The sequence below is a fragment of the Phacochoerus africanus genome, chromosome 11, assembly GCF_016906955.1.
Source record: "Phacochoerus africanus isolate WHEZ1 chromosome 11, ROS_Pafr_v1, whole genome shotgun sequence".
Lineage (NCBI taxonomy): Eukaryota > Metazoa > Chordata > Mammalia > Artiodactyla > Suidae > Phacochoerus > Phacochoerus africanus.
The window spans coordinates 91,502,885-91,525,372 of record NC_062554.1 but is presented as its reverse complement, the minus strand read 5'-3'; the positions used below and the strand labels follow the sequence as shown (position 1 = coordinate 91,525,372).

General features: G+C 41.3%; 1 protein-coding gene across 1 annotated transcript; it reads right to left on the bottom strand.

Moving 5' to 3' along the window:
• Positions 1 to 206: 206 nt before the first annotated feature.
• Positions 207 to 16,107, bottom strand: MALSU1 (mitochondrial assembly of ribosomal large subunit 1). Its single transcript, XM_047752034.1, has 4 exons — positions 15,800 to 16,107; positions 14,441 to 14,619; positions 2,513 to 2,594; positions 207 to 422 (listed from the first exon to the last, which is right to left on the bottom strand). Exons 1-4 carry the CDS (start codon positions 16,053 to 16,055, stop codon positions 235 to 237), a joined length of 705 nt encoding a protein of 234 aa, XP_047607990.1. The 5' UTR covers positions 16,056 to 16,107; the 3' UTR covers positions 207 to 234.
• Positions 16,108 to 22,488: the final 6,381 nt, after the last annotated feature.

Sequence of the window (22,488 nt, the reverse complement as noted above, 5' to 3'; positions counted from 1 at the left end):
ACAGAGGGGCCAGTACAACCTCTAGGAAATCCTGCTGGTATCTCAGGACTATTTTATATTACATTAATTTTAGTTTGAATGTATTGATTCTTGGTGTGAGAATAAGCTTATTTAGCTACAATTTCTATGAGTCATTTTGGATAGGTGCCCATAGATAGATAGGACTTGTTTTGATAGGAATTATAAGAAATGACCAATTCCAAATCTGCAGTGACTACAGCAGTTCATACCATTTTATTCACATTTGAACTCCACAGGAGTCAGGGATGAAGCATCATCTTCTATTCCAAGAATGAAGTCTTCAGGTAAGGTCTCAGGTGCTATCTGAGCTAACTGATCATCATAAGAACGTAGGGTCCATAATTTCTCTAATTCATAGATTTCTCTGGTTTCTGGAAGCATCAAATGAATCACCATGCTGCCTATCAAGGACAGATAAAAGTTAAAATGAAGAAGCAGTTCATTTGCTTTCACCTTGTGATCTCAACTTCTGTGACAATTAGAACTGTGCTTCTCAAAGTGTGAACCCCAGATTAGTATTATCTGGGAACTTCTTAGACGTGCAAATTGTGGACACCATCCAGCAAAAATACCACAGAGGTGATGCTGTGCTTTTCTCAGTGCATCACACATGAGGTACGACGTGAACTTTATCCACATGACTAATGGTGGGATCTGTCAAGTTTCTTTGGGGAGACAGTTTGCCATGGGTATCAAATTTCTATACATCCTGTGAGCAGAGCACTAACAGCCTTTTGTTCTGCACTAGATTTTCTAGAGTTTGGTGAATATCCTCACGTCTGCTGCCTCCCTGCTGAGCAAAGGGCAGGTTTGCTTACAACAGTGGTTCTCAATCAGGGTCATTTTGTGCTTTCACAGTTGGGTGTGGAGAAGAGATACTGCAAAATATCCTACAAGGCACAGAATATTCCTCCCCACCCACATGACCTGGCCCAAATTGTTAAAGTGACAAGGCTGAGAAACTGTCCTGTATAGCCTTGGCAGTAAAGGCATCTTCCACCAGAACAAATGCAGGCCTGTTTCCGGCCCATGATAAAAGATGTTCTCTTAGAACTTTGTATGCAGGTGTCACCTGGTCCTGGGTTGCTCAAGGAAGCTGGGTTGCTGCTTGATGCTGGCTATGGCTATTACTGAGTAACAAAGTGCTTCATCTAACCCAGAAATAGTCTTGGGCCTTTTACCAATGTCCATGAAACTGGCTGAGAAACTTCTTAGCTTGCAAGTAAGATAATACCTCAGCCCCTTTACAGTTCCTCAGTTATTATTTTCCCCTTTGTAGTAAGTATCTTGTAGGGAGGTACCTTGAAATTATGTATACATTAATATTTATGGTTTGTTTTTGTCTTGGGGGGCCGTACCCACAGCATATGGAGGTTCCCAGACTAGGAGTCTAATCGGAGCTGTAGCTGCCAGCCTACGCCACAGCCATAGCCATGCCAGATCCAAGCCGAGTCTGCAGCCTACACCACAGCTCATGGCAACACTGGATCCTTAACTGACAGAGCGAGCCCAGGGATTGAACCCACAACCTCATGGTTCCTAGTCGGATTCGTTTCCACTGTGCCATGACAGGAACTCGTGTGTGTGTGTTTTTTTTTTCTTTTTTCTTTTTAGGGCTGCACCTGCAGCATATGGAAGTTCCCAGGCTAGGAGCTGAATTGGAGTTGCAGCTGCCAACCTCCACCACAGCCACTCAGGATCCAACCCACATCTGTAAACTGCACCAGTTAACACAGGATCCTTAACCCACTGAGCGAGGCCAGGTATCAAACCGACATCCTCATGGATACTAGTCAGGTTAGTTACCACTGAGCCACAATGGGAACTCGAATATGTATATATTAATACCCCAATTTGTTAAGTCTTTTCAAAATTCCAGTTCTCTCTTTTTTTTGGGGGGGAGGCCACTCCTGTGGCATATGGAAGTTCCCAAGCTAGGGGTTGAATCCGAGCTTCAGCAACACCAGAGCCACAGCAACACAGGATCTAAGCTGCATCTGCAGCCTACTCTGCAACTTGTGGCAACATGGGATCCTTAACCCACTGAGCAAGGCCAGGGATGGGACCTGAATCCTCATGGAAACTAGTCAGGTTCTTACCAATGAGCTACAATGGCAACTCCCAGTCCTCTGTTCTTGTCTTTCCTATGTCTAGAATGTCCTTCATCTTATCTGAGTTATTTAAGAACAAGAGTATGTGCACCCCAAGGCACCTTCTACTACCATTAAGGGATCTCTCCCATCTCTCCAATGTTAGCCATCCTGTTCTCCTCCAGGTTTCTGACCTATATGGCTACTTATATACACACTGGGTTAGGTGAGGATTTCACACATGAATAAGACCACCTGGGTTATAGCTAAATAAAACTTAAACACATTTCAAACATTTTATATAGAAAAATACTCAGATCGCTATCCCTTTACTATGGAAAATAGGTCAAGATTAGCACAGTATCAAAAATTTATCTGTAGAATATGCCAAGAGAACTTACCAAAGTCCACACAGAGCCAGTTGTCAGTGTCCTTCCCTTCAATCTTAACATGAGGCTCGCTTTCACATCTCAGGTATTTGTACTGAAAAAAGCCAGGTCATATATTAAAGGGAGAGAGGCTGGGGGAAATCTCTGTTCTGAGGTTCTGGGGATATTTTTCTTGGTCTTCATTTGGGAACTAATTTATTCATTCTTCATAGCTATACTATGCCCCTAATAAGGGAGAAATAGTTTCCTACATTATATCCTACTCACTTCCTATGCCTCTCTCTTGAATACTCTGGCCTAAACCCTTTGGACAGGCCACCTTAGTCACTCACCAAAGTGTCTGAGGCAGACAGGCTTAAGCTCACTCAATATCCAGTTCTCACCTATGTCAATCCTTTATGTCCACCCCAGCTTCCCTGCACTCTCAGGGGAAGCAGATGCTGCCTTCCTGTTTTAAGGCTAAGTCAGTTCTAATGATTCCATCTCACCCTCCTTCATGACAATGTTAATGGGATTTTATCACCCCATATCTTTGGTTATGATAGAGCCCATGAATGGTCTAAAACAAGACATACTAATATTGGAAAAAATACTCTATAAACTATTATGAGACAAGGACATTATATAATGATTAAAAAGGTCAACCAGCCAAGATGACATAACAATTATAAGTATGCACCAAAAATCGGCTCCTAAACATATGAAACAAACATACATGGCAACCCAGTAATACAGGAGACTCAATACTCCCATCTTCATTAATGGATAAAACAACCAGAGTGTAGAAATAGAACTTGAACATTACAGACCAACTGGGCTTAATGGACATTAACAGAACATTGTACCCAACGACAGCATAATACCACATTTTTTCTCCAGTGCACTTGGAACACTCTCCAGGATAGGTCATATGTTAGGCCATAAAACAAGTCTTAATAAATTTAAAGACTGCATAAATATAAAAGATTTTTCTGATCATAATAAAATGAACTAGAATTCAACAGAAGGAAAATTAGAAAATCCACAAATATTCAGGAATAAAACAATTGTTTTATTTAAACAACTGGTTGAAGAAATCAAAGGAAATTAGAAAGTATCTTGAGGCAATGAGCTTGTGGGATTCTGTGAGAGCAGTAGTAAGAAAATTTATAGTTATACATGCTTACACACACAAAAAGTTCCCAAATTGGGAGTTCATCAGCTGCCTAGCAGTTAAGGATTTGGCATTGTCACTGCTGTGGCTTGGGTTTAATTCCTGGGCCAGAAACTTACAAATGCTGTGGGTGCAGCCAAAAAAAAAAAAAAAAGTTCCCAAATCAACATAATTCACACCCTTAAGAACTAGGAAATGAAGAACAAATTAAACTGATAGCTGACAAAAGAAAGAAAATCAATGAAAATCAAAATTTTTGAAAATCTTCAAAAAGATCAACATTGAAAAAAAAAATCCAAATAACAAAAATCAGAAACGAGATGTTACTTAGAAAAATAACCAAATTGGAAAACCCAGAATAAATGGACAAATTCCTATAAACATACAACATACCAAGCCAGAATCATAAAGAACAGAATGTACGACTAAGTCTATTCAATAATAGTGACAGGTTTGGGTCAGTTACTAATCACAAACCTCCCAACACAATTATATCTCAAAGAAAGGGTTGGATCAGGGAAGAACAACACAGAGAGGAAGGAAAGATAAAAACTCCCAAAGAAAAGCTCTGGACCATATAGCTTCACTGGTGAATTCTACCAAATATTTAAACCTACACAAATTTTTCTCAAACTCTTCCAAAAAACTTACAAGAGGTAATACTTCCTTATTCTATGGGAGTAGCACTACCCTGATACCAAGGCCAGACAAAAGACACTAAAGAAAGGAAAACTACCGACCAATATGCTTTGTAAACAGTGATGCAAAAATCTTCAATGAAATACCAGCAAACTGAAGTCAAAACCACGTTAAAAGAAACATACTGGAGTTCCTGCTATGGCGCAGTGGGTTAAGGGTCCAGCGTTGTCTCTACAGTGGCACAGACTCAATCTCTGGCCTGGTGCAGTGGGTTAAGGATCCAACATTGCCACAGCTGTAGCATAGGTTGTGGCTGTGACTGAGATTCAATCCCTAGCCTGGGAATTTCCATATAATGTGGGTACAGCCAAAAAAAAAAAAAAAAGAATTATTTACCATGACCACATGGGATTTATTCCTGGAATGTAAGGAAGATTCCACATGAAAATCAATATGAAAGCACCACAACAACAAAATGAAGGACCATCGGATCATGTCAAATTTATGAGAAAAAAGCATGTGACAAAATTCAACACACTTTAATGATAAAAACTCAACAAGGATTAAAAACCTACCTCAAGATAATACACGCCATGCTACTGCTGTTGCTGCTGAAGTTCCTGTAACCCTGCACAGCTCGCCACCTTCACCTCCCCAGGAGTCACAGCCACTGCCAAGGGCCCTGTGACCAGGCACCTCCACAGACGCCACCCATTGCCGCACTTTCCTGGAAGCGCATGTGGGCTGTGTACCTGCACACCCACATATCAAGCGGATCATGGCCTACACACGCTGAAGAAAGACAGTAAGGATCTAAACCAAAAATAGCCCTCATTCCAAAAAAATTGGTAAACCCACAAAAGCTAACCAGGGATGCTCCTGCATATAAATACCCCTCCAAAACTATAATAATAGTTTCCCCTAAACTCACAGAGTAAGAGAAAGATAAGCAAAATGAACAAGCAGAGGAACCATTCCCAGTTAAAAGAACATGAGAAGTATCCTGAAAGCAAACAATGCAACAGACCTCTTCAGTCTAACAGATACCAAGTTCAAAAGGAGATAATGAAAATAGGAATTAAGAAAGGCTAAAAATGCAGATTAATGAGAATAGGAACTAGAAACTAAAAGGAGGAGCCAAGAAAAAATAGAAAATTCTTTTGCCAAGATGAAAGCTGAGCTAAAGGCAAAATAAATTATGCAGAGAAACAAAAAAGTAACTTTGTACAAGAGGAAAAAGGAAATCATGCAATCAGGGCAACAGACAGCCAAATAGAAAAAAAAAAAAGAAAAAGCAATATAAGAAATATACAGGATAACATAAAGTGTGCCAATCCACACATAATAGGGATCCCAGAAGGAGAATAAAGAGAAAAAGGGATTGAAAATGTATTTGAAGAAATTATGGCTGAAAACTTTTCAAATCTAAAGAAGGAAACATATCCAGATACAGGCAGCAAAGTGGGTCCTAAATAAGATGAACCCAGAGACCCACACCAAGATACACTGTAATCAAAATGGCAAAAGTTAAAGATAAAGAGAGGATTCTAAAAGCATCAAGAGAAAAAGTTATTTACAAGGAAACCTTACAAGGAAACTTTTACAAGGCTATCATCATTTCTCTACCAAAATACTGTAGGACAGAAGGGAGTGGCAAGGTATATGCAAAGTTCTGAAAGGGCAAAATCTGCGACCTAGAATACCCTACCCAGCAAGATTATCATTTAAAATAGGAGTAGAAATAGGAGTTCCCATCGTGGATCAGTGGTTAATGAGTCCAACTAGGAACCATGAGGTTGTGGGTTCGATCCCTGGCATTGCTCAGTGGGTTAAGGATCCGGTGTTGCCATGAGCTGTGGTGTAGATCACAGACATGGCTCAGATCCCATGTTGCTGTTGTGGTGGCATAGGCCGGTGGCTAGAGCTCCGATAAGACCCCTAGCCTGGGAACCTCCATATGCCGTGAGTGTGGCCCTAGAAAAGACAAAAAAAAAAAAAAAAGAAGAAGAGAAATAAAGAATTTCTCAGACAAGCAAAAACTAAAAGAATACAGTAATACTTAACCTATTTTTTCTCTTCTTTTTTTTTAAGGGCACATGAAAGTTCCCAGGCTAGGAGTTGAACTGGAGTTGCAGCTTCTGACCTATGCCACAGCCATAGCCAAGCCAGTTCTGAGCTGCATCTGTGACTTACACCATAGCTCATGGCAACACCAGATCCTTAACCCACTGAACAAAGCCAGGGTTGAACCAGCATCCTCATGGATACTAGTCAGGTTCTTAAACCACTGAACCACAATGGGAACTCTGACTAAACTATTATAAAGAAATATTAAAAGGTCTCCTCTAAGTACAAAATAAAGAAGATATAGGATGGAAGGAAATTAGAATTGGAAAGTAATCACTTAAATAAACCAGTATACAGATCAAAAAGAAAAAAAAAAACTATATGTGAAAGCAATGATAACACAAGGAAGAGCAAAAGGATAAACATGAAGATGTAAAAAAAAAAGGACATCAAAATCATAAAACGCAGGGAAGAAAAGTAAGAAAACAGGCTCGGGAGTTACCTGTGGTGCAGTGGAAAGGAATCCAACTAGGAACCATGAGGTTGCAGGTTCAATCCCTGGCCATGCTCAGTGGGTTAAGGATCCAGCGTTGCTGTGAGCTGTGGTGTAGGTCACAGACGCAGTTTGGATCCTGAGTTGCTGTGGCTGTGGCGTAGGCCCGTGGCTACAGCTCCAATTCGACCCCAAGCCTGGGAACCTCCATATGCCATGGGTGCGGCCCTAAAAAGCAAAAAGCAGAAAACAAAACAAAACAAAACAAAACAAAACATAGGTATTTACAAACAGTAGATTCACAAAAACCAAAAAGGACACAATAGTAAAATAAAGGAAATCATCCAAGCACAAAAACAAAAAAAACAAAGAAGAAACACAGCACCAAGGGGAAGACAAAGTTTAAAATGGCAATAAACACATATGTATCAATAATTAGCTTAAGTAGCAATGGACTGAATGTTCCAATCAAAAGACAGGGTGGCAGACTAGATTAAAAAAAAAAAACAAGAGCCTAGAATATGCTGCCTACAAGAGACCCACCTTAGGGCAAAAGACACACATAGACTGCAAGTGAGGGGATGGAAAAAGATATTTCATGCAAAAATAAATGACAAGAAAGTGAGAGTTGCAATACTCATATCAGACAAAATAGACTTTAAAACAAAGACCATAAATAAAAAGAAGGACATTATTAATTATAAAAGGATCAATTCAAAACCAGGATATTATACTTGTCAACATTTATGCGCCTAATATAGAAACACCCAAACACATAAAACAAAATACTAATAAAGGGAGAAACTGATAGGAATACAATAATAGCAGGAGACTTTAACACACCACTCACATCAATGAACAGATCCTCTAGACAGAAAATCAATAAGGCAACAGTGACCCTGAATGAGAAAAATAAAACAGACTTAATTGATATTTTCATGACATTACATCCAAAAAAATCAGAATATACATTCTTTTCAAGTGCACATGGACCATTCTCTAGGACTGGCCACATTCTAGGGCACAAAAATAACCTCAACAAATTTAAGAGTACAGGAATTATTTCAAGTGTCTTCTCTGACCATAACAGCATGAAACTAGAAATCAACCACAGGAAGAGAAATGAGAAAAAAAAAATTATATGGCAACTAAATATGCTACTAAAAAATGAATGGGTAAATAAGGAAATCAAAAAAGAAATTAAATACCTTGAGACTAATAACAAACACACCATACAAAGTCTATGGGATGCTGCAAAAGCAGTTCTTAGTGGGAAGTTAACAGTGATACAGGCCTTCCTCAAAAAAACAAAACAACCCAACCCACACCTAAAAGAATTAGAAAAAGAAGAACGAACAAAACCTAAAGTCAGCAGAAGCAAGGACATAATAAAGATTAGAAAGGAAATAAATATAATACAGATTTAAAAACAATAGAAAAAAATTAATAAAACCAAGAACTGGTCCTTTGAAAGGGTAAACAAACTGACAAACCTCTGGACACATATGTTAAGGAGAAAAGAGAAATAATCCAAATAAATTAAAAAACGAAATCTCAACTGATACTGTAGAAATAACCAAAAAACATAAGAGAATAGTATGAACAATTATATGTCAACAAATTTGACAATCTAGAAGAACTTTCTAGAAACATACAGCCCACCAAAACTGAATCAAGAAGAAGTAGACAATTTGAGCAGACCAATCACTAGGAATGAAATATGTAATGTAAAAAAATCCTGGAGTTCCCATTCTGGCTCAGTGGGTTAAGAACCTGACATAGCGTCCATGAGGATGCAAATTCAATTTCTGGCCTTGCTCAGTGGGTTAAAGATCTGGCGTTACTGCAAGCTGTGGCATAGGTCACAGATGTGGCTCAGATCTGGTGTTGCTATGGTATAGAAGAATCCAGCAATAACTCTGATTTGACCCCTAGCCCAGGAACTTCTATATGGTGTAGGTGAGACCATTAAAAAAAAACAAAAACGAAAAAACTCTCTTCAAACAGAAGTCCAGGACCAAATGGCTTCACAGGTGAATTCTACCAACCATATAAACAAGAACTTAAACCAATACTTTTCAAACTCTTCCAAAAGACTGAAGAGGAGGGAACACCCCCTAAAAACATTCTATGAAGCCACCATCACCCTAATTTCAAACCAGACAATACCATCAAAAAAGAAAATGATAGGCCAATATCTAATGAATATACATGCAAAAATTCCTGGAGTGGGAGAAAAACATCTGCAAATGATGTAACCAACAAGGACTTAGTCTACAGAATATACAAACAACTCATACAATTCAACAAAAAAACAAGGAAAAACCCATCAAAAATTGGACAAAAGACCTAAATAGACATTTCTCCAAAGACAGACAGATGGCCAGTAGGCACATGAAAAGATGCTCAAAATCACTAATTATTAGAGAAATGCAAATCAACACTAAAATGAGGTATCATCTCATACCAGTCAGAGTGGCCATCATAATAAGCCCACAAATAACAAGTGCTGGAGATGGTGTAGAGAAAAGGGAACCTTCCAATACTACTGGTGGGAATGTAAAATGGCACAACCACTGTGGAAAACAGTATAGCGGTTCCTCGGAAAACTAACTATAGAATTACAATATGGAGTTCCCGTCATGGTGCAGTGGAAACGAATCCAACTAGGAACCATGAGGTTGAGGGTTCGATCCCTGGCCTCACTCAGTGGTTTGAAGATATGGTGTTGCTGTGAGCTGTGGTGTAGGTCGCAGACACAACCTGGATTTGGCATTGCTGTGGCTGTGTCATAGGCCAGCATCGACAGCTCCAATTAGACCCCTAGCCTGGGAACCTCCATATGCTGTGGGTGCGGCCCTAAAATGCAATAAATAAATAAAATAAAGACTTTGGAGTTCCTGCTGTGGTGTGACAGGATTGATGGTGTTTCTGGAGTGCTGGAATGAGGTTCAATCCCCAACCTGGCACAGTGGGTTAAGGATCTGGCACTGCCACAGCTTCAGCAGAGGTCACAACTGCAACTTGGATCTTATCCCTGGCCCAGGAACTCCACATGCCTCCAGGCAGCCAAAAAAAAAAAAAAAAAGATACTGAGATACTTTGTTGCACAGCAGAACCTGGCACAACACTGTATATCATATAAAATCAACTATAATTTTAAAAAAATCCTTCTAAAGATAATAAAGGCCATATATGAAAAGGCCACAGCTATTAGTTATCATCATAATGGCAAGAGACTAAAAGTTTTCCTTCCAAGATCAGGAATTCATCAATGTTGTAGGATATTAAATCAATACCCCCAAATCAACTGCATTTCTATACACTTAGTAAGCAGCCTGAAAAGGAAATTAAGAAAAAAATAACATTTACAAGAGAATCAAAAAGGATAAAATACTTAGAAATATAAGAATGGAGACAAGACTTGTACACAGAAAACTACAAAACATCTCTAAAGACTACACCAACGATCAGACACTCTGTATCCATGAATTGGAAGACAGTATCATTAAGACATCAGTACCATCCTCAGCTACAGATTCAACACAATCAATCCCTATCAAAATCCCAATGATTTTTTTTTTTTGTAGAAATAGAAAAAGCCATCCTGAAATTTATATGTAATCTAAAGTTCCCTGGTGGCCTGGCGGTTAAGGATGTGGCATTGTCACTGCTGTGGAGGAGGTTCATTCCCTGGCCTGGGAATGCTTGCATGCTGTGGGTGTGGCAAAAAAAAAAAAAAAAGTAATCTAGAGGGACCTCAAATAGCCAATATTGAAAATGAAGAACACAGTTGAAGCTCTCAAACTTCCTAATTTAAAAACTTACTACAAAGCTACAATAATCAAAACAGAGATCGATAAACTTAAACATCAATGGAATAAAATAAAGAGCTCATATGGTCAAATGATTTTCAACAAGGGTAGCAAGTCTATTCAATAGGTATAGGGAGCCTTTTCAACAAATGGTTGTGGGAAAACTAGCTCTCTACATGCACGGGAATGAAGTTGGAGTCTTATCTTACATTATCTGCAAAAACTAACTCAAAAACTACCAAAGACCCAAACATGAGACCTAAGATTATAAAATAAACAAATGGGACATAATTAAACTTAAAAGCTTTTGCACGGCAAAGGAAACCATAAAAACAACAACAGTCAACAACAAAAAGACAACCCACAGAATGAGAGAGAATCTTTGCAAATGAAGCAACCAACAAGGAATTAACCTCCAAAATATACAAACTTCTAATGCAGCTCAACAACAAAAATAAACCCAACTGAATAATGGGCACAAGACCTAAATAACATTTCTCCAAAGAAGACAGGTGGCCATCAGGCACAAGAAAAGAGCTGAACATCACTAATTATTAGAGAAATGCAAATCAACACTGTAATGAGGTATCACCTCACACTGTGCAGAATGGCCATTATCAAATTTTACCAACAATAAATGTTGAAGAGGTCGTGAAGAAAAGGAAACCCTCCTACACTGTTGGTGGGAATGTAAACTGGTACACTATGGAAAGCAGTACTGAGGTTCCTCAAAAAACTAAACAGAACTACCAAATGATCCTGCAATCCCACTTTTGGCCATATATCCAAAGTAAACAGTAATTTGAAAAGATATAGCACCTCAAGTTCACAGCAGCACTATTTACAAAAATCAAGCAACGTGAATGTCCACTGAAAGAGGAATACATAAAGAAGATACGGCACATATATACAATGAAATATTACTCAGCCATTAAAAGAACAAAATAATGCCATTTGCAGCAACATAGATGGAACTTAACATTATACCAAGTGAAGCAAGTCAGACAGAGAAAGATTAAACATCATATAATATCACTTATGTCTGGTATCTAAAAAAGAATGATACAGGAGTTCCTGTTGTGGCATAGTGGTTAACGAATCTGACTAGGAACCATGAGGTTGCAGTTCGATCCCTGGTCTTGCTCAGTGGGTTAAGGATCCGGCGTTGCTGTGAGCTGTGGTGTAGGTTGCAGACGCGGCTCAGATCTGGCATGGCTGTGGCTCTGGCATAGGCCGGTGACTACAGCTCCGATTAGACCTCTAGCCTGGGAATCTCCATATGCCCGCGGGAGCAGCCCTAGAAAAGACCAAAAAAAAAAAAAAATGAATGATACAAATGAACTTATTTACAAAACGGAAACAGACTCACAGGCTTCAAAAACAACTACGGTTACCAAAAGGGACAAGTCTGGGGAAGGGATGGTGGAGGTTTGGGATTGGCATATGCACACTGTTGTATATGGAACAGATGGTCAGCAGAGGTTTGCTATATAGCATAGGGAACTCTACCCGATATTCTATTATAATCTATATAGGAAAAGAATCTACAAAAGAATGGATATGTGTGTATGCGTAACTGAATCATTATGTTGTACACTAGAAATTATCATAAAGTTGTAAATCAACTATCCTTCAATAAAACTTTAAAAATCTAGGGAAAAAAACTCTTAGGAGAAAACACAGCTGAAAAGCTTCATGACACTGGATTTGGCAATGATTTATTGGATATGACATCACAGACAACAATAACAAAAAAAATTAAAATATTTTATGCATCTAAGGACACTGTCAACCAAGTAAGAGGGCAAACTACAGAATGGGAGAAAATATTTGTGAGTTGTATATTTGATATGAAATTTAAATCCAGAACATACAGAGGACACCTACTACTTCAATAAAAAAACAACTAACCTGATTAGAACATGGGCCAAGGACTTGGAATAGGCATTTCTCCAAAGACACACTAAAGCCAATAAACACTGGAACGATGCTCAATATCTTTAATTATTAGGGAAATGCAAAACAAAACCACAAGGAGATACCACTTCACATCCATTAGGGTTACTATTATCAACAAACCAGAAAACAATAAGTGGCAAAGATGTGGAGAAAATGAAACCCTTATGCACTGCAGGTGAGAATGTAAAGTGGTACAGCTACTTGGTAAAAGAATATCATTCTTCAAAAAACTGAACAGAGAATTACCATGATATGGCAATGCTACCTCTGAAATTAAAAGCAGTGATCTCAACAGCGATTTCTACCCTCGTGTTTATAGCAGCATTATTCACAGTACTCTAAAGGTGGGAGCAATCCAAATGCCCATCAATGGGTAAACAAGATACATTAAAATATTCAGACTTAAAAAGAAGATACATGATGAATCTTGAAAACATTATGCTAAGTGAAATACGCCCGCCACATAGGGACAAATAGAGTATGATTCCACTCATGGAGGTCCTTAGCATAGTCAAATTCTTAGAGACAGAAAGCAGAATGAAAAACATTCTGGAGATGGATGGTAGTAATGGTTGCACAACAGTGTGAATGTAACTAAGGCCACTTAACTGTACACCTAAAATGGTTACAATGTTAAATTTTATGTTATATATATTTTACCACAGAAAATACTAAAAAATCTTTCCTGACCTTGCATTTTCCCCTTCTCATCTAAAGTTTTTGAAAAAGTAATTTCTATTTCCTTCCCTCTTGCTGTTCCACAGAAACTTCTCTGAAAAACCTCTCATTCTTTTTTAAAACCCCACGTCCAATGATCACTTGTAAGTCTTCATCTTACTCTGTCCTACTATTACACTTGACAGAGACCCTGTGATACTGTCTTCTAACTTCTCCACGCCTTCTAAGTTCCCTTTGTCTCCCCAACCAGCCCTCTTTCTTTTGAATCTTCCTTTGTTCTGCTATGCTGCATCAGAATTTTGTTCTCAAACCCCTTATTCTACCACCCTTCTCTAGGCAATCCCACCTGTTCTTTTGTCTTAACTGCTCCTCTCTGATCAATTTTCAAAAAAGAAAATTGGTGAAAGAAGTATGTTACCCTCTAGAGTGGCATCAGAATCAGCTTCCAAGTACATTTTCTTCCTCATTCTTATTCCTATCTCATCTAGTTGGAAAATGAACTGCTTTCTCCCTCCTTAAGTAGATGTGTGAATTCAGAGAGCAACTAAATCTTTTCTATTTCTGTCTTCTCAATACCCAGCACAGTGCTTGGGAACACTGGACATGTGCAAACATTTGAGCTAAACTCTAGGCCAGCACTATCCAATAGAACTTTCTGCAACTATGGAAATGTTTTATATGTGTGCTGTCCAGTATGGTGGTCATTAGCCACATATGGCCACCATGCTCCTGAAATGTGGCTAGTACAACCGAAGAACTGAATTTTAAATTTTAATTTATATAATTAAATAGCCGCATGGGGCTAGTGGGTGCCACACTGGACAGTTCTGCTCTAGATTTCCCTCTGGGTTATTTATACGGTCTTCCGGTCTGCCTCCAGTTATTTTTTCACTATTTTTTTCCTTGGGGCCATGAAAGACAAGAACTTGAAATATCCTGACTCACTAAGGATGGATATTCATTCCTCTAACTTTCACTATCAAAGAGCATAAAACACTTGTGCAAATTCTGGAAATCTGGGAATTTTTATATAACCTCATGTGACAGGTTTAGTTTTTAAGTGTTTCTCTTCAGCCTGATGCAATAATACTATTCCATTAAGTTAAAGGTTCCAAAAAAAAAAGAAAGCATCCTACCACTTTCACAATGTAGTGGGCCATGGCATGTAAGTGCCGAGTGGAAGTTCCGCTACAGATCACAAAGTAATCAGTATATTTCATTTCTGGAGGAATCTTGATCACACAAATGTCTCTTGCATTTTCTTGCCTCAGAAGTGAAACCAGCATATCGATGTCAAACTTGGGACCAGTATGATCTGAAATGCACAAAGATTTGCTTGTGTCAGGTGGCCAAGACAAACTAAATGCATCCAGAGGTGCAGGCAGCTCACAGGGAAAATGCTCCTCTGTGAGGATGTCTGAGTCTTATATGTTTTGAAAAACAGCAGGGCCCAGGCCTCCTAGAAGCTGAACCTGAACTATGGTCTCCTATAACACCCCTCAACTTTCATGGGAAGGGTGCTCAGGTCACACAGCCACCACACATCCTTTCCTATTAGCACATGCAAGTAGAACTATCAGCAACAACAGCTTGACGAAATGAGGTATACAGTTCAAGCAGAGAACTGCTATACAAAGAGAGGAAAACAGGAGCACAATTTGGGGGGGTGGTAGTATCTTGGGGCATCTTAAATTGAATCTCAGCCATAAAGGGTCATAGAACTAGAACTGTGAACAGGAAGGGCTCTTAGGTAGTAGTATCTGGTCCATAACCTTCATTTGAGAGAGAAACTGAGACCTAGCAGAGTACGTTTGTGGCCCCAAATCCATCAATGATCAGAGAGTTAAAATTTTAAGAACAATTCTCATTTTCAACTCTTAAGTTTTTCTTACAATGCCATTTGAGTTATGTAACAACTGATATCGGTGAAAACCATTTTTTCTTCTTTTTCTGTAGAGATTTAGATATTCTGTTTTTCACCTTGGAGAATTAGAGCCTTAGCTCTCTTAAATTCTAATGCTAACTCCCAAAGACCTAGGGGCTAAGTCCACCAAGATCTCTCCCTCTCATACTCTGGCCTTTCACAGATGTTATACATTTACCTCTCTCAAGTTTCTAAAAACTTCTAATAATTACAGGATCTTAAATTAGCTCCATCTTAGAGCTTCTTACGCACCCCTCAGCCTCTAGCCCCTAGCTCTTCCTAAAAATCCTCACGCCCCAACACTCGCGACAAGTCCATTTCTCAGAACCCTAGGAAGGGTGTAAAGGGGGATGAGAACAGCTACGCTGTGTGGCCAAGGGTCCGGGGGCGCCTGGGGTTTGCGAGACTTCAGTTCACCTCTTGGCCTCACTGCAAAATGCAAAGGTGGCGCCGACAACCTTTGCAGTCCCTTCCAGCTCTGCTCTGTAGTTTTGTGACCCAAAAGAAACGCATAAAGAGGGAAACCAGAGCCTCCTCGCCTGGAACACGGCTCCTTCCTCCTAGCCCGTACCTGCAGGGCCTGACTCCGGGCGCCCCTCGCCGGCTGTCCCCTGGATTCGCTCCTCCAGGCCCGGCATCCCGTGCAGGCCCAGCTTGCGGCCAGGGGCCGAGCAGGCATGGCCGAGCGCTGGTCTCGCCGGAAGCTGTCCCATCGCCAGCTGCTGAAACCGGGGCCCCACGCTAACCGCAGGCCAGGCTCCAGGGTAAAGGGCCCGGCGCCAGAGAAGCGACCCGACCCGCCGCGCCAAGCTGCCGCCGGGCCACATCGCCGTCAAAGCGCGTCGACTCACCGGGCGGGGCTTAAGGGGGCTCTAGCGGGTCTGTGGCTTTCGATTGGCCAGGTCAGTGAGCCAGGGCCGGGAAAATAGACGTCATGAGCGTGGGTGTGGCCAGTGCCAGAAGGTGGGGCAGTGGGCGGAGTATGAAACCCAAGCGGGCAGAGGACAGAGACCCGGAAGAATTTACTTAAGATTCGGTTTCTCAGGAGTCATAGACTCGTATTTCACTACTCACCTTACTTTGCCCTGCACAATAATGATGCACTGTGTCGTCCTTGTATTGTTTGTTTTTGTTGTTGTTTTTTTTGACATCTCCGTTCATTAGAATGTAAACTGCTGGAGTTCCCGTCGTGGCGCAGTGGTTAACGAATCCGATTAGGAACCATGAGGTTGCGGGTTCAATCCCTGGCCTTGCTCAGTGGGTTAACAATCCGGCGTTGCCGTGAGCTGTGGTGTAGGTTGTAGACACGGCTCGGATCCCACGTTGCTGTGGCTCTGGCGTAGGCCGGTGGCTACAGCTCCAATTGGACCCCTAGCCTGGGAACCTCCAATATGCCACGGGGGCGGCCCAAGAAATAGCAAAAAGACAAAAAAAAAAAGAATGTAAACTGAGTGAAAGGAGAAATTTTTATTTTGTTTTTAACTGTTCGCTCACAGCGCGTAAAGCTTAAAGTACAGAAATTGCTGCTCTTGGTTAGTCAGGAATTAGGATTACCCCATTACCAAAAAATGTTACCGAGATTCCCTTGCAAATTTGAAATTCCATGAGGAAAATCAATTATTTTTGGCTACGATTGGGTAGGAGGCAGAGGTGTAAAAGACCATTTGGAAAACGTTCTAAGTAAGTCAGCCCTTCAGGTACACTCCCCGAAAGGAATTATGGCAATGAACTGCACTGTGGGGCCCACCTCGGTGAGAATAAGGAATACTGAGTTGCCCTTACAGTGTTGAATCATAGGAGTTGAGAGGTGGAAGAGACCCAGGAAGGAAGAGTCACTGGCCTCGGGGCAAAATGGAACCACCTATTTCTAAATTCCAGCTGGATCACTCCTGAAAGGAAGAGGCAAGTAGAAGGCAAATATCTCAAATGCCTAGAACAGTTCCAAGCACATAGTGGGTATTCCAGAGGCTTGATACATTATTTCTTTTAAAGAAATAATTCCAAGCATTACTTTTTAAAATTAAAAACTACAGAAACTAATATAAGCAACTGTGTGCACCACCACAAATATTGACAGTTGTCTCAAGTTATTTTTGAAAACAGGAAGAATAAAGTGCTAGAAAGTTGTTTCATCCTCTTTACTTCCATTTCCCCATAGGCATGGGTATGGACATGCTTCCCCAAGCATTTGCGTTAGGTCTGTTTCCACTCTTTTATCTGAACATCCCAAACCTGCTTTACCACTTGTATTTGCTGTCTCATTTAATGGCTCATTGTCCCCCAAATTCACTGCATAATTTCCCTGAAACAACTATTCCATCATCAAATCCTGCTTATGCTACCTCTGAATTTTTTTTTTTTTTTTTTGTCTTTTTGCTATTTCTTGGACCGCTCCCGCGGCATATGGAGGTTCCTAGGCTAGGGGTCCAATCGGAGCTGTAGCCGCCAGCCTACGCCAGAGCCACAGCAACGTGGGATCCGAGCCGTGTCTGCAACCTACACCACAGCTCACGGCAACGCCGGATTGTTAACCCACTGAGCAAGGCCAGGGATTGAACCCGCAACCTCATGGTTCCTAATCGGATTCGTTAACCACTGCGCCACGAAGGGAACTCCTGAAATATTTTTTGAATCCAACTTATTGTCTTCATTCCCACTAACCTCCTTGGTCTGAGCCCTCAGTAGCGGTTGGCTAATTGCTGAGATAGCCTCCCACCTGTCTCTGTTGTCACCAATCCATCTTTACTCTTTCTATCCTCCATGCTGACAGCTAGAATTATTTTAGCCTTATCTGCTTTTTGCTGTTTTCCAAACACACCATAACCTTTCTATGCTGAGCTTTGCACATAATATTCCACTTCATTTTTTTCTAGAATGCCCTTCTTCCACCTTTACACCTGACAAACTTAGACTCACTCTGTAAGACCTACCTTAAACATGAAGATATGTCCCCTGACTCTCTCGGGTCGTCCTTCAGAAACACTTCATCCCTTTGTTCATAAATGTCTTTACCATTTACCATGTTTGAAAGGATGAGAACCTACGGGAAAAGACTTAGATTTATTTCCAGCTCTTCTGTTTACTAGCAGTGTACAATTAAAGTTACTTAATCTTCCTGAGACTTTAAGAGCTTCCTACCTGTAAAATGGGAATTATAATGTTTTCTTATAGAGTTGTCTTGAAACATGAAATAAAATAATAAATATAGGAGTTCTCACTGTTGCACAGTGGGTTAAGGATCCAGCGTTGTGCCAGCTGTGGCATAGGTGGTGGCTGTAGCTCGGATTTGATCCCTGTCCTGGGGACTTCCATATGCTGAAGGAGTGGTTGAAAAAGAAAAAAAGAAAAATACAAATTACACACCACAGTGCTTGGTGTGTAGTAATCATATGGAAATTGGTATGTCGTTTGTTTATAAATAGGCGTCATGAGGAGGGAAACGCTTTGAACCCACAATTCTGATAAAGCCTAGCAAAAAAAAAAAAAAAAAAAAAGAAAAGAAAGACCACCAAGAACAAACATATGGTCAAAGTTAGACTTAGGAACTTGCTGCAGAGGGAGACTGCAGACTGTGGGGGACAAAGAAGCATCCCAGAGGGAGTAGGAGGGACTTTGGATAGGTCTTCCGCTTCTGCAGCATATGGAAGTTCCTAGGTTTGAGTTAGAATGGGAGCTGCAGCTGCAGGCCTACAGCACAGCCATAGAAACATGGGATCCGAGCCCTGTCTATGATCCACACCAGAGCTCACAGCAACACTGGATCTTTAACCCACTGAGTGAGGTCAGGAATCAAACCTATGTCCTCATGGATACTAGTCAGATTCGTTTTCACTGAGCCACAACAGGAACTCCAGAGGTTCTGCTTCTGCAGAATGGGTCTAAGGAGAGCCCAGAGGAAGTGGTGACAGCTCTGGATTGGATGCTGGCCTGAAGCAGGGACAGTTTAACAATTGCATATCTCATTACACTTTATTCAGGAGGTTGATCTTTGTCCAGCTCTGGGACAAAATGTGTCACAGTCTGGGGAACACCTGGAAGTAAAAAGCTATTGATTTCTCAAAGGGTTGATGCCCTCACCATGGCATTCACCTCACCTGGAATGTCACCCCACAGTCCCTTCAAAGTGCATGGCTTTAGGGGTTGTCATTCCCTCGGGTCCAATCTGAAAGGGGTCCCCTGAAGTTGGACTATGCAGGGCTCTGTACCCATTCTCCTCTTCTTCCTCAAGACCCAGGTCTGTTGAAATATTTCCTCTTTTCAGAGCCTTCTCCAACTCCTACAGAATTGCTGATGAAACCCCACAGCATTTTGGACTTTCACATACAAATATATAATACTGGTGACATTTACTCTAATCATCATCTCTCCTTCTGTCTGGAAGCTCCTGGGAAGCAGAGACAACACACCTTTCCCTCCCCACCCTAGCCCAGAACCTGCCACTGGAATGTTGGTTGGTTTAAACCTTGGTGATGGAGTTCCCTTTGTGGCTCAGTGGTAACAAACCTAACTAGTATCCATGAAGTTGTGGGTTCCATCCCTGGCCCCGCTCGGAGAGTTAAGGAGCCGGCGTTTCCTTGAGCTGTGGTGTAGGTCGCAGAAGTGGCTTGCATCTGGCATTGCCATGGCTGTGGCTCCAATTTGACCCCTAGCCTGGGAACTTCCGAATGCCAACAGGTGCAGCCCTAAATTTTTTTTTTAATTTTTAAAAAGCAAAAAAATAAATAAACCTTGGTGAGGGTCCTTGGGGTGGTAGTGAATTACAAGTCTACTCAGAATGATCATTTGTGTGCAAACTGCACCTCCATGCATCAGTGTGAGAAGAAAGTACACTCTTCATTGTAAAAGTGAGGGCAAGGAGGGCTGGTAGCCTTTAGGTTCCTGCCAATTCCTGTCGACTGTGGGAGGAATCGTAGCCTGGCTGCCTGCCAGCAACCAGTAATCTGGGGGAACAATGTGGGTGCTGAGAGGCTCAGCTCTGGATTGAGCAATGGTTCTGAAATCTGAACAAACAATGCTGCCTACTGCAAGTGGTGGTAGGGAGCCTGAGCCTACAATTTGACCCAACAAACAGGCTCGCTGGAGAAATGGTGGAGGAAATTCTTCCCACACAGGGGCCTCCTATGTGAGAGGCCCCTACGGTGCTCTGGGATGCCCTCAAACCACAGGCTCCATGCTTTCTGGGAAGCCGACAATTCATCATAGAGCAGGTCTCAATGCCCCACTCAGGGTTGGACTCCCTGTACTTACAGCATGAAGGGCATGACTGACAAACCAAGAGAAAACATCTGAGTGCAGACTCTGTGCTTCTTGGGGGGCTTGGAGTGAAGAGAGACAATGCTTTGCCCCTAGGGTTATGAAACAATGAGGCCCTTCGCTGAACTTCTACTTCAAAAGATTTTCTTTCTTCCAATTAGAAGATCTACAAAGAGGGGGACAAAATCATTTTTAAACAGAAACATACACGTTTAGCATACCTAGAATTAATTAGATATATAAAAGAGTTGATTTTAATTCTAGCCCTTCCTTCTTCATGATCTCCTGAGGGCAGAAACAGTAAAATGAGAATGGAAATCTGAGAAAAAGAATGAAACTTAGCAAGGCAGGGATATTCACCGACAGGTACCATTGTCCAATTGTGGAATGAGCTGCCCTGTGAGGTTGGGAAGGGTAGCTGAGCTGGAGAGAAGTGGTCCTCACCCTTTTTTTTTTTTTTCTGGCTGTGCTCGTGACATAGAGAAGTTCCCAGGTCAGGGACTGAACCCACTGCAGCAGCCACCTGAGCCATAGCAGTGATAACACCAGATCCTTACTGGCTAGGCCACTAGGGAACCCCCACCCCCCAACCTATTTAATTAGAAAGAACTTTTGTTTAAAAAATTGTGGCTCTTCAGAAAAGAAACTCATGAACTTGGAGAACAGACTTGTGGTTGCCATGGGGGAGGTGGAAGGAATGGGGTGGACTGGAAATCTGGGGTTAATAGATGTAAACTATTGCCTCTGGAGTGGATAAGCAATGAGATCCAGCTGTATAGCACTGGGAACTCTATCTAGTTACTTATGATGGAGCATGATGGAGGATAGTGTGAGAAAAAGAATGTATATATGTATGTGTGACTGAGTCACTTTGCTGTATAGTAGAAAATTGACAGAACACTGTAAATCAATTATAACAGAAAAAATAAAAATCATTAAAAAAATTGTGGCTCTTTGGAGTTCCCGTTGTGGCCCAGTGGTTAACGAATCTAAGAACCATGAGGTTGCGGGTTCTATCCCTGGCCTTGCTTAGTGGGTTAAGGATCCGGCGTTGCCGTGAGCTGTGGTGTAGGTTGCAGACGCGGCTTGGATCCCACGTTGCTGTGGCTGTGGCGTAGGCCGGGCAGCTACAGCTCCGATTCGACCCCTAGCCCGGGAACCTCCATATATCTCGGAAGCAGCCCGAGAAATGGCAAAAAGACAAATTTAAAAAAAATTGATGTCTCTTTAAGTATCAGCAATTGAATACATGCGTGACAAAAACCTGTTATGAATTAAGCAAGACTTTTAAATACAATTATATTGAAGTGCAATAGCATCTATAGCTGCTGTGGGAAATGCGTATTCTGTCCAAGGCAATGTAGATACATGTAGATTCAAGGATCCTTTGCAACCAAAAGGTCCACAAGTTAGGAAACACAGCTGCAGAGTGTATTAATGCATGGAATAAGCAAATGTTGGACTTGATGAACTTCTAGTCCCCAAAGTATGTGAATTCATTCATTCATCAAACAATGATGTGCCAGTTGCGGTGTTACCTGCCCCAGAGTCAAGTGTGGGTAAACAGGAAAGCTATCTTACCCTTTCTCCAGTTCAGCCTGCTCTGTTCTTCCTTTCTGTTCCCTTTGAAGCAGGTCTCTGAGATATCTCTTGTGTTGTCTACCATCCCTGCCCTCTCCCTAGTCTCAGTGGCTAGCTGCAGAGGACATTTCTGTGATGGCAGCTTCCCACTTTCCTATCTTCCTACCTTCCAATGAAACCAGGAAACAAACTCTGAGAAACTTTTCACTTTGCTGCTAACAAAACTAAAAGGAGGCTCCTAATTTAACAAAGCAGGGATGTTATTAAGATCTGCAAACTTGGAGTTCCCTGGTGGCCTAGAGGTTAAGGGTCCGGCGTTGTCACTGCTGTGGCTTCAGTCACTGTTGCAGTTCTGGTTCGATCCCTGGTCTGGGAATGTCCACATGTTGTGGGAGCAGCCAAAAAAAGAAAACAAAAGGAAAAGAA